General features: G+C 40.5%; 1 protein-coding gene across 1 annotated transcript; it reads right to left on the bottom strand.

Annotated features, from left to right (window-relative positions):
* Positions 1-2843: 2843 nt before the first annotated feature.
* On the bottom strand, positions 2844-12565 carry mat2al (methionine adenosyltransferase II, alpha-like). The gene is made up of 9 exons (XM_028601861.1): positions 12081-12565; positions 10438-10515; positions 9217-9339; positions 7983-8095; positions 6276-6419; positions 5194-5412; positions 4908-5090; positions 3337-3470; positions 2844-3249 (listed from the first exon to the last, which is right to left on the bottom strand). Exons 1-9 carry the CDS (start codon positions 12154-12156, stop codon positions 3147-3149), a joined length of 1173 nt encoding a protein of 390 aa, XP_028457662.1. The 5' UTR covers positions 12157-12565; the 3' UTR covers positions 2844-3146.
* Positions 12566-13570: the final 1005 nt, after the last annotated feature.

Here is a 13570-nt window from a genome sequence, read left to right as displayed (position 1 = left end):
TGCATAGGTAGAACTTGCCTTTTCGTAATAACGAACGGTTGTGGCTAGAAAGGAAAGGGCGTAACGTAGCTAGCTAGCTGTATCCCTACTAGCCCCAACGGTTAGAAACCGTTTTAGCCTTTTGCTAGCTAACGTTAGCTAGCTACATAAATAAGATATTTCTGTTAAGTTACCTGATATGAAGTGGTCACAGCATAACCGAAATCCATTGTTTGTGGGCTCCCATGGCTCGGTTTGGTTCCGTCTGCTTCTAGCACGTTTTATGGAAGCAATCCATTTACTTCTTCTCTCGGGATCTTTAGCTAGGAATCTCATGCTATCCATTATCTTTTTTCCGATGGTTCTGGCATCCCGGCGCACAGCAGCTATCCACCATGCTGAATCAAGGCGTTTATTGAAATAGGCAGCAAATTATTTCCCCTTGGGATCAATAAATGATCCATTTATCTAGCTAGCTATCTACAATAGGTGCAACTAGCTAGCTAGTAACATAGCTAGCTGACTCTGGCTCAGCTCCGATGGCAGTGAGTGTTTTGATATTGACTGGTGCATGCTGGGATCGCGTGACATCAACTGCCGGAACTCTTGCTAGCTAACGTTAGCTCTTGCTAACGACAGAGTGAAACAACATAAAGCAACGACAGAGTGACACGACGCATAGCAGCGACACATAGCAACGACGCATAGCAGCGACAGAGTGAAACAACACATTGTCATGACACATGCAGCATTGACACAGCAAGGCGACACGGTCAAACGACAAGGACAGGCGACAGGAGTAAGTTGAGTTGACACAGACAAAAGTTGAGTCATGTGGGCAATCACAAAGACATAGACAGGTAATAGACACATAGACATGGAAGACGACACATAGCATAGACAGACAGACATAGACATAGACAGTTAATAGACACATAGAAATGGAAGACGACACATAGCATAGACAGACAGACGTAGACATAGACAGTTAATAGACACATAGACATGGAAGACGACACATAGCATAGACAGACAGACGTAGACATAGACAGATAATAGACACATAGACATGGAAGACGACACAAAGCATAGACAGGTAGTATGTCGACTTAATTTTGGCACAAATGGAACCCCATACAAATGGAACCCCATACTCCCTGTATATGTGTGTGTGTGTGTGTGTGTGTGTGTGTGTGTGTGTGTGTGTGTGTGTGTGTGTGTGTTTGTGTGTGTGCGCTCCTGCGTCAGCCAATCAAACCCACTGTAGCATCGCCGTTTCCCTGTGTCACCCTTTATGATTGGTGTAAAGCTTCTTCTTTGTCTAGCCTCCTTGTCCTCAGCTGTGAAATACACAAACTGTACACGTAAATGCGCTTTGTCTACTTAAAGCTATAGTGCGTAGTTTTTAAGTTGCTAAAGTTACGCATTAAAGTTATAAGAGAGAAAACGTTTGTTTCCTTTAAAAATAAAAAAAGATGTAGTTTTGAAGTTTGACATAAAGCGACAGCAGCTCAACTTCCAATCGTTTTGTGACACTGCTGTGTGTTCTTAACCTCCTGAAAAATGTTGTCTGACCACAGACTGTTTAAAACCGAGTGTAATGCCTGTACTACATGGTACAGTAGCACACCCAAGAGGATAAAAGTTCAACTTCAAACGGCACAGAATAAATTAGTCAGGTTGATTTTAAATCTCAACTATAGAGATCATGTTGGCTTTTCTGAATTTAAGAAATTAAAATGGCTGACAGTTGAAACAGGGTGAGACAGTTGAAACTAAGATTAACGAGAAAGATTTTGTATAAGAATGAGCCAAGGTATTTTAAAGATTATTTTAAGCTTATTAGAAACTCTCATAGCTACTCAACTAGAGGTAGTGACATAGTTCAGTGTAGATTTAAGACCTGTTCTGGGCAAAATACTTTTTTGTACATGGCGGCAATGGAATGGAACAAACTCCCAGTTGAGATTAAGTTAAGCCAGTCAGATCGTTGTTTTAATCGAGCATGTGGTGAATGGTTGTTAAATGCTAATTAGATTCGATTTTATTTATTATTCCGATGTATATATTTGTATTTATTTGTATTTGGATATGGTTGAGTGTACACAAGGTACCTTTTAGTCAGCTGTAGCTTGCCTGGACATCTTTATCAGACTACAACGAGGACCACAATGGAAATAAGTTTGTAACTTTCTTGTGTTATCCTCGACAGTTCTGTTAAATGTGCAATGTCACTGTGATGGCATCTTGTTATGCATTTATTTCTGTTACTGTCTAATAAATCAAATCAAATCAAATCAAACCTGTAACTCCATCCAGTGGCAGTTCTCGTTAGCACAGGTTTCTTACAGAGACGCATTCAAGAGTAATAACTACTATATAGTATAGTAAAGTAAAAATACTAATTATGCAGAATGGCCCATTTCAGAATAAAATATATTATATTGTTATATAATTATTGATAGATTAATGTGTTCATCACTTGAATATTGTACCTGATAAAGGTGGATCTCATTTTGATTACTTTACAGTATGTAGGCTACTACTACCAGCTAGACTAACCTTTAATAATATATTATAAATGATTAGTTGATTTACATTTTGGATTAATTATCTGATTCTGCAAAGTAAGTAAGTGGAGTAAAAGTATAAAGTAGCATGAAATGGGCAGTACAAGTACCTCAGAATTGTACTGAAGTACAGTACTTGGAGTAAATGTTTTTTTTAGCAGTGAAAAAAGGAACTAAGTACATTAACTCATGTTACCCTTTTCTTTTATTACTAATCAAGAAAAGTAAAAGCACCTCAGATTTTAAAATGGAGTCCTCGAGAAAGTCTTATACAGCTTTTTCAATCACCAAATATTATTTATTACAAGTTACAAAATGCATGATTTTTATACATTTTACAGAATCTGACAATTGTTCCTTAATTTTTAAAAATCACATTGATTGCATCATTTCTTTTTAACAATAAGTAAAGTTTCTCATACAGGAAAGTATCTCAATCATGATAAAAAGAAAATCTAAATTCATTTCTCAGAAAGGCACTGACCACTGCCTTACAGTTTGAGGTCAGAGAAAAACATCTCTGTCGTATTAAGATATACAGTATGGATTTTGGTTTCATGACTGGTTGTTAGGACATGACTGGAATGGGATTGGAGCTCAAAACACCAGAGACTTTGGTTTTTCCCAGGGGAACTCCTCTCTGCCAAAGTGGCCGTAGCAGGCAGTGGCCTGGTAGATTGGCCGCTTCAAACCCAGCTCTCTGTGAAAGAAGTCAACATTACACGGTTATATTTTTACAGAATAACACTACAACGATGAGGGTTCAGCTGTGAACAACTACACTTACTTCACAATGACCCCGGGCCTCAGGTCAAAGTTCTTTTGTACTATTTGCAGCAGCTCGTCTTCGTCCCTGTTCGACGAGCCGTAGTGAAACACAGAGATGGAGAGTGGGTGGCTCACACCGATCGCATAGGAGATCTAAGAGGCAGAACAGACACCGACGCTTTCAGTCATCAGCAAATCTAACTTCATCATGCCATTATTTGCCTTTTAGCCTCTGATTCCTGGATGTTTTGTGTCCGTTGTGGTGTGTTAAGCGTGATTTATGGTTCTGCGGGAGGCTCCACGCAGAGCTTTCAGCGAAGCCTACGTAAGTGGCGAGAATAGCAGGGCCGGCATATGTGTGTGTGTGTGTGGTAGAGCGAGTGAGAGAGTTAGAGTGATTAGCTTCGGAGCGAGTACCAACTTTAGAGTCATATGGCGTTTTTCCATTACATGGTACCTGCTTGACTCGCCTCGCCTCTACTTGCCTTTTTTGGTTTTCCATTACGAAAAAAAGTCCCTAGTACCTGCCGACAGGTACTTCTTTTAGTACCACCTCCGTCCAGGTTCCAAGCGAGCTGAGCCGAAACCAAAAGGTGACGTGAAAACCTGCAGACTCCTGATTGGTTGGAGAGAATGGTCACTAATCACTGCGTCATCGTTGCTAGCGACAGGCGGGGATGTCCTGAACAAATTTTTAAATAGTTTAGCCAGCTGTGTTTTTTTTTTCGCTGCCTCCAGCTTCTTTTGAAACTAAATTTGTCTTCTGGCAAACAATCAAAAACACTACACACCTTCGACGTTCTGTGTGTATGTCGCATTAGGTCACGCAAGTTTCCTGTGGCGTCGCTATGACGATCAGCCACGCTCGCCTCATGCTTGAGGTGGTACTAAATCTGCAATGGAAAATGGAGGACGGGGCACCGCGGCCGGGTCGAGCCGAGCCGAGCCGAGCCGAGCCGAGCCGAGCAGGTACCATGTAGTGGAAAAAACGGCAATAGTGAGAGAACCAAAGTGTCTCCCCTGTTCTTTCTGACCACGGTGGGAAATCTGGAGCAGGAGAAGTTAACTCTCTCCTTGATCTCACGTTGTTTATGGAGGAGAACCAGGAAATGAGTCGGGGGAAATGCAACGCTACCAAGCATCGGCCAAGCGACGTGCGTCGCCGCAACGTGTAGTTACATTTCTCAAGAGGAGCACGGCGTAGTGTCTGTGTCTCCATGTACCTACGTACTAAGCCACAGCATAGATTTTTACGCACAGGCATAAATCACACTTAAGTATGTTTTTTTGTGGTTTCTGCTAAGGCCTGCAACAATTATTTTCATTGTCGAAGTATCTGTCGATTACTTTCTCAATTTCTCGATTAGTTGTTTGGTCTATAATATAATTGGCCCAAGAGGACGTCCTCCGATGTCTTGTTTTGTCCACAACTCAGTTATTCAGTAAGTTTGTTTTGTAGCAGATTTAATCTTCTAGATACAATTAGAAAAAAAAAAGTTTTTACCTTCTTTTTTTTGAAATTATTTTATTATTATGCACAATTATTACACAAAAAGTGATCAACAAGTGCAGCTTAATGAACCTCCTCACCTGAACGAGGGCTCTCCTGCACAGTCCGGCTTTGACCAGAGACTTGGCGACCCAGCGTGCCGCATAAGCTCCGGACCGATCCACTTTGGAGTAGTCTTTTCCGGAGAAAGCCCCTCCTCCGTGACCACCCCATCCTCCGTATGTGTCCACTATGATTTTACGCCCTGTGAGTCCTGCATCGCTCTTATGACACAAAAACACAAACTTCGTCTTGCCCACACATTGATTCATCTTCTTTTTCTTTTTTTTAATTGCATTTCCCGCTGTGGTTTTAGTCCTCACTCACCTGCGGGCCACCCGTAAGGAATTTCCCGCTTGGCAGTAGATGGTAGATGGTCTTGTCATCCAAGTACTTGGCGGGAATGACGAGCTTCACCACCTTCTCGATCAGATTGCGTCTGATCTCCTCCAGGGTGATGTCCGGGCTGTGTTGTACGGAGATGACCACAGTGTGAACGCGCATCGGCTCCATGGCTCCCATGTTGTCTCTATACTCCACTGTGACCTGCAGAAAAGAGGGCAAAAATACTTCAGGGCACCGACCAACTTCCAGAGTAGCATCACGTACCTCCAAAGCATCGAAAAAATGCCTGGTCAGTCAACACCAAACTTCAAAACACAACATGAGCACAGAGACGGGGCTTGCGTGTGTGCTGTTGTGGTATTTCAAGAGGCTTGACATTTGTGTGCGTCACATAACGTAAATGTAAAGGAGCTGAAAAGGGTCGGCGACGTCAAGCTTTTTCAAGAAGAGCGTTGAAGGAATGAAAGAGGAACGGCGGTACGTCCTTTTTGCGTGGCTGCATGTAAACCAAAAAAAGAAGGGGATTATTAATTTTCATTAGCCACGTAAACAGCTTAATCAGAATATCGCCTTTTTCGGAATAAGGGCAAAAACCGGAATATTATGTGCATGTAAACCTAGTCTATGTTGTTTCGTGTCTTGCTTTCCAGCCATCTGAACCTGTATCTGTGTCTGTACCTGCCTGCCTGTAAGCTTCTGTATCCTCCTTTCTTCAATAAATAACTCAACTGTTTGCCTGGATTGTCTGCATTTCCCTGCTGCCTCGCACACACCTGCCTGACATTTTATGTCTTTAATAGACAGGAAAAGAGGGGAGAGGGATGGGGAATATCAAGAAACAAAAGGTCAGAGTCAATCCAGGAAACGCTGCGGTTCACGGTCGGTGACTTTTAATTCTTAGTTCAATTACATTTTTTTTTATAGTATCAAATCATAAAAAGAGTTATCTCAAGACACTTTAAAGATAGAGTAGGTGTAGACCACACTCTATAATTTACAAAGACCCAACAATTCCCTTCTTAGTCCACAAGTTGGCTCTTCTGTGCGCTTTCGAGATGGCTCACTTGTGATTTGGAGTCCGGTCGTATCCAAGGACACTCTCCGTTCAGTGAGAGCTCCTTCATCCTGTAGTTCAGTTTGTGAGCCAGAATGATGGTTAAGGGCATGCACTCGTCGGTCTCGTCGGTGGCGTAGCCGAACATCAAACCCTGCGGAGACAGGCAGCACGATAAATTGCAGAAATGTCAGAAACCCAGTCTGAGAAGTCATGCCAAAAGTTTCAAATTCAGATCCTTAAAGCGCCCATATTATGCTCATTTTCAGGTTCATAATTGTATTTTAAGGTTGTACCAGAATAGGTTTACATGGTTTAATTTTCAAAAAACAACATATTTTTGTTGTACTGCACAGCTCTCTCTCACTGCTGCAGATCCTCTTTTCACCTGGTTTCTGTTTTAGCTACAGAGTGAGACCTCTTTTCATCTTCTTCTTCTGTACTAGAAGCGTACTTTGATTGCACTCGCACATGCTCAGTAGCTCAGATGTAGATCATGTCAGCTAGCTAGCTCCATAGACAGTAAAAGAAAGGCTGTTTCTCCAACTTCGGTCAGTTACAAGGCAGGATTAGCTGGGAGACTTCTAAATGAGGGCGCACTTGGAAGTAGTTATTTTGTAGATTATGGTGAACTTGTGTGTGTTGTAGCAGTGCTTTGCTATTGAGAACGATGTAGCTTGCTAGCGTTAGCATTAGCGTTAGCATGCTAACGCTACGAGCTAATGGTTGTGGTTAGCCATCTCATTTCGGACTGTGACTTCCGAGCCGATTTTGAACAGCTCACTAGGAGACTGAAGGCAGGACACATTCAGAAACCGTATCTTACTCAAAACAGCATGGATGGATTTATTTCAAAGTTTGTGTGTGTGGAAGCACCAGAGACACAAAAGAACACCCCAAATCCCAGAAAAAGTGTTTTTTTCATAATATGGGCACTTTAAATTGAAGTAAATGCAGTAAATGTTTTATCAGCTACCAGAGCAGCGTGCCTCGAGGCGTGATAAAGTCTATCCGCTACTTTGGTCCAGACTGAAATATTGGAAACAACTACTGGATGGATTGGTACTCAATTTTATACAGACATTCACGCTCCCCAGAGGATGAATCCTAATGACTTTGTTGATCCCCTGACTTTTCCTCTAGTGCCACCATGAGGTTGACATTTTTGGTTTTGAGTGAAATGTCTACAACTATTTGATGGATCCTCAGGTTAAAGTTTGTTGTTGTTTTTTTTTTAGTTAGTTTAGTAAGTTAATTATTTTAAAAGCAGCATTCTACAGTGTCACGGACCATTGGGAAGCAGAAATTTCCATACAATCGTTGGACTCAGTCCACTCAGTAAAGATATGCATGTGGTTTGCACAATGATTGCTATAAAAAAAATGCTTATCAGCAAATGTTAGCATGCTAACTAAGAGGGTGAACAGCACAGTCACATAGAGCTGCTAGCATAGCTGCAGACTCTTCTGATGTCTAGTCTATTAAACAAATTGTTTAAAAGGAAATGTTAAATTCAGCTTTTAAATAAAATAAAAATGAAGTAGCCAATAAAAACACACTACAATAAATGACAACAATCTCATTGCAAATGCTCTATAAGGGCTCCTTTACCAAAGTGACTTTTTACAACCTTTTTCATGTCATAACTTCCACGTGGTGAATCGTTATAGTAAGTCAGTAGTAGATAAAGTGGAGGTTTAAAGGTGAAATACTGAACCTGGTCCCCTGCACCGATGTCCTCCTGATCCCTGCCTTCAAACACACAGTCCGAGATCTCCACAGCCTGCGGCTCCAGCGCCACCAGCACATTGCAGGTCTTATAGTCAAAACCTGCAGATCACAGTTGAGAATCATTAGCTTAAATTCCCGGTAGGGATCGACTGATACTGGTTTTTCAAGACCGATATCGATTATTAGTAGTCAATAAAACCGATAATCAATACTTGGAACCGATATGCATATAGAGTGAACAAAACAAATCTTTAAAGCTATAGTGCGTAGTTTCTGTCACCCCCATGAGGAATTCTAAATAATGAAAACTGTTGGCGCGTCCACATGATACAAGCCTTCTGTGAACGCTCCAAGGAGGACGCGGAGGATTAAAAAAACATGATGGTCTTTTCGTTATCTTCACTCGAGCTTCTGCGCGCGAAAGTCACCGGATGCCACAATCTTCTGAACATAACAATACTGAGAGATCCAGAGAGAGTTGTGTGGACCTGATAGTCTTAATTAGCTTTGTAGCAACTCATTTGGCAACGGCTAGAATGTAACGGACGTTCATTAATATCAAAAAGTTACGCACTAAAGCTTTAAGTCAAAATTAAGATTTTGGAACGTTACAAAATCCAAAAACAAAACTTTTGTTAAATGCTTTAAGCAATCATTTAATACATTTAAAACTTTCAACATAATCCCCAGTAAGAGATAGTCAGATGGTGTTGTGGGCGGGACATTAAGTCAGACTCAGTGGGGAGTGAAAAAGAAGCAGAGGGACAGACACAGAGCTGGAGCCGAAACAAAGTAGACCACTTTTTAATTAATTCACTTTATCGGTTATCAGGCAAATAAAACAGATAATCTGCAAACTGCCAAAAAATGGCCCGATTATTGGTCTATCCCTAATTCCCGGGATAATTCTGCATAAATTTAAAAGGTGCTCTATGCGATGTAACGCGTTTTTTAGGCTACAAATGTTTTTGTCACATACAGCAAACATCTCCTCACTATCCGCTAGCTGCCTGTCCCCTGAACACACTGTTAAAAAAAAAAAAAAACGTGGTCTCAGTAGACAGCCCAGGCTCCACAAACGGCAAGTAAAACAAACTGGGCCAACCTGCACCACCAAACATAACAAACAGTGTTCCAGCCAATAACAGAACGTCAACAAGAAGTGACGTCACCCAGCGTCGCTTAGAGCGCCTTTAAAGTCATTCAAATAAGAATCCCACCTTTTGAAGAGTCATCGTAGCCAATCTTCTTCACAGTATTTCGGACCACTGACTGGAGATCCACGATGGCCTTAGACGTCACTTCTCCGACCAGTAAAATCATGCCCGTCTTCGCCACACATTCTGCAACAAGAGGATTTTACTTGACAAGAATTTGACTCAGGCACTTTTTGTGTATCAAACAATTTTCTGAAAACAGTCAATTCTAGGGATCCTTTCTATAATGTAGTAAGACACTACAAAACGGCACTTGTATTGGACGTAAATTAAAAAGGTGCGCAATTGCCCACTGACGTTACATTGCAGCTTACTGTTTTGCCGCTGCCGACTGCAGCGTTTTTTCTTAATATTGGACCAATTTCAAAAAGTGTTAGACACAAAAAAATTGAAAAATAGGGTCCAGGTTGAAAAAAAATAAAGTTAAGATGTTTCAGCGGGAGTTGAATGCATGTAATCAGCCACAAGATAATGCTGTACTGAACTTTGCTCAAAAGGGGAAACACTGATCCAGTCAGAGATAATTGGCTGTTCATTATTAGTTATCAAAACACCTTTGACATTAGACTCAAACAAGTATTAACGGCTATATTGATTTCATGTTTGCTACCGTTTTAGTTTTGATTTGCGGTGGTCCACACAGGGCTACATTTTGGATTTTAAAACCCTCTCGCGTTGCTTTCCAGTTTAGCTCACAGCCAGATTATTGACTGAGAAGAGTTATGAGTAAACAAACCAAAGGAAATATTCTGCGCACTTCTGTGAAGCCTCAAAACAAGCCATAGAATTGATTCTGATTCATATTGAATTGTTCCAGTAGGCTTTTTGGCAGAAAGTATTCAAAACATGAGGTTTGTGTCAAGAAATATTATTGAATTACATCCGTTTCTTGTCCCTCATTAAAAAAAAAATCTATGATTATGAAAAGTTTAACTGCTGCACACAGATGTCCCCTACTTAACTGAAAAGTCTTTTGCATATTGAACCATAATTGGCTTCCAAACTAGAAATCATGTCTGTATGTGTAAGTTTATGACTGAGATTTAAGAAATGTTCCTCTGTTAGCAGATGAATGTAAAAACAGTCTTCTAGCGTTAAACTCTGCTCATTCATCACTCTGCACAGTGAAGCTCAAACATCCAAGTGAAGTCACAATATGCAAAAGATATTTTTGACTAGAGTGGGAGTTTAATAAAAACTTAAATATCCGGTTTTACAACTCACCACAAGCCACTTTAGAGTCGGGATCTTGACTCAGGTACGCATCAAGCACAGCATCACTGATCTGGTCACACATTTTATCTGTGAACACAAAGTCAGAGATGTAAAAGGAAAGAACAGGGACAGACACCTCTATACATGTATTGTTTTTGAAAACTAGCAGTATTTAAATCTTTTACTTAAGTAAAAGACTCAATACCACAGTGTAGAAATACTTAGTTATAAGTAAAATTCCTGCATTAAAAATGTAAGTAAAAGTACATAGGAATTAGCATCAATATTTACTGCAAGTACCAAAAGTAAAAATGTATGCAGAATTGCCCAATTCAGAATAATATATATTACAGGATTATAATTATTGATGCATTAATGTGTTCATCACTTTGACTGTTGCAGCTGAAATTAGAGTTAGTGAGCACTTTAGCTGTAGACTGGGTAAACCCAATCTGTCTCTTTCACCCTGCAGCTCAGTCTTAAAAGATTGAGCTTGGTCTTGTGATAGCCAGACTACTTTAGATGTGCTTTCCTGATGAATAGGATCCGGCCATGAGTCACACTAACTAAACATTGTGGGGTGTGCTGCACTTTGGTGAATACTAAAGAAACATGTCCTGGCAAGATTTCTTGAAGTCAAATAAAAATATAGACATTAGTCTGAAATCTACTTTAAATAATCTAGAGTCTAGACCAATTGTTTAAGGCAAAAATGTGCAGTATGAAAGTGAAATATCCAACCTTGCCATGCATTATAATTTAGCAGATTAACTGATTATTAAAACCCCTGAACAAAGTACCCACAAAGGTGTTTTCATTAGAACTCTTTACAGGACTGTGTGAATGCGTTTAGACTAATTGATCAACATCTTGGGTGGTGAAGGCGCAGTGGATATGAGATCCGGGTTCGATTCCCACTGCGATACATCAACCAATGTGTCCCTGAGCAAGACACTTAACCCCTAGTTGCTCCAGAGGTGTGTGACCTCTGACACACACACACACACACACACACACACACACACACACACACACATATAAGTCGCTCTGGATAAAAGCGTCAGCTAAATGACATGTAAGGTAATCTTATTGAGTCTCCTGTTAGCTTTATTGCACAAATTAGGGCAGTTTTTTTTGTCCATTCTTATTTCGAGATGAAGATTTGTGACCTAATAACATTTGTGACCTAATAACATTTGTGACCTAATAAATCCCCATCAAAGCTCCGGCCCACCTTCAATCTGAGCAGTGATCTCTAATAACTGAAAACTCGTGCGTGTTCAGAGGATTTAGCCTAAAGTAACCAAAGCTGTTAAATAACTGCAGTTAAGTAAAAAGTACAAGTTTCCTTCTAAAATGCAGTGGAGTAGAAGATTAAATTAAACTAGCAAAAACTGGAAATGCTCAAGTAAAGTCCGTGAAGTTAAGTAAAGCAGCCTGACCACCACTGAATGTACTCGGGTTATTTCCACCCATCACTGCCATGTAGCTGAATGTACTTAGTTACTTTACATCACTGCTTTAACTTAACTACAGAATGTTACAGAGTAACGCGTTACTTTTTTTCACCACTGACTTTAACAGACAGAAAGTGAACATGCCCATGCAGGTATACACACACACACACACACAGTTAAACATGAATACAGTACCGGAGTGTCCCTCTCCAACAGACTCGGATGTGAACAGGAAAGTCTTCCCGCTGCGGGCTGCTCCGCTCGGATTCATTTTCGGCTCGTTGGTCGGTGCAGGGAAGTTGAATTTAACCGAAAAAACGGCACCGTTGCACTTTAAGTGAAAGTACCTTCTGACGTCCGCCGACACTGATTATAATAAGCAATAATTAACTATGGCGGCTGAGCTGAGAAGCATGTGAAGCGTAGACCGCTTGGTTGGATGTTTGCCTGATTTTAACTGTTAGTGAAGTCGATTTAAGACAGGCGGGTTTGACGGAAAACAACCGATGCAACGGTAGTCGTATGAGGTTGTTTGAAATAATAATAATTATTATAATAGTCTTATGAATACACATTTAAGTACTCATCTTTTCGGTGGGTTTTCTGTAAACGGCTGTGTGAGCTGCTGAACGAGGATGTTTACAAGTGGAAGTCTTTCAGGCAGCAGCACGGACAGCCTCAAGATGGCGCTGAAAGCTTAATCTCTTACCCTTAATACATCCATGAGCTTAATTAAATTAAATCAGAGACGGTTTAGCTATAGAAAGTCTTTGATTAAATAAAAAGAAAAGTAAATAAATACATGAAATAATGATATAAAATAAAAACTAATAAAATAACTATGATATGAACTCACCTTTGAATTGCCCTGTTGCTGAAATGTGCTATATAAATAAAGCTGCCTTGCATTGCCTTGCCTTGAATTTGGCAACTTATTTTGTGGTGGAAGAAGTACCACGTATGTGTGCTTACTGGGACTTAGACCTTTTATGTATAAAAAAAAAAGAGTAATACCACAGCATGGCTACCACAGCATCCTGCAGCAACATGCCATCCCATCCGGTTTGCGTTTAGTTGGACCACCATTTATTTTTCAACAGGACAATGACCCCAAACACACCTCCAGGCTGTGTAAGGGCTATTTGACCAAGAAGGAGAGTGATGGAGTGCTGCGCCAGATGACCTGGCCTCCACAGTCACCGGACCACCTGAACCCAATCGAGATGGTTTGCGGTGAGCTGGACCGCGGAGTGAAGGCAAAAGGGCCAACAAGTGCTAAGCATCTCTGGAAACTCCTTCAAGACTGTTGGAAAACCATTTCGGGTGACTACCTCTTGAAGCTCATCAAGAGAATGCCAAGAGTGTGCAAAGCAGTAATCAGAGCAAAGGGTGGCTACTTTGAAGAAACTACAATATAAGACATGTTTTCAGTTATTTCACACTTTTGTTCATTCATAGTTTTGATGCCTTCAGTGAGAATCTACGATGAAAATAGTCATGAAAATAAAGGAAACGCATTGAATGAGACGGTGTGTCCAAACTTTTGGCCTGTACTGTATATATTTAGGATTATATGAACAAGATGATGTCTTGACTTCTAAGTACATTTACCCAATAATTCTAATCAGTAATACAATATATATTATTCTGAAATGGGCCATTTTGCATAATGAGAACATTTATAC

Source organism: Perca flavescens, chromosome 16, assembly GCF_004354835.1.
Source record: "Perca flavescens isolate YP-PL-M2 chromosome 16, PFLA_1.0, whole genome shotgun sequence".
Lineage (NCBI taxonomy): Eukaryota > Metazoa > Chordata > Actinopteri > Perciformes > Percidae > Perca > Perca flavescens.
Note: the sequence above shows the minus strand (reverse complement) of the source record. Positions and strands in the feature narration are given on the sequence as shown.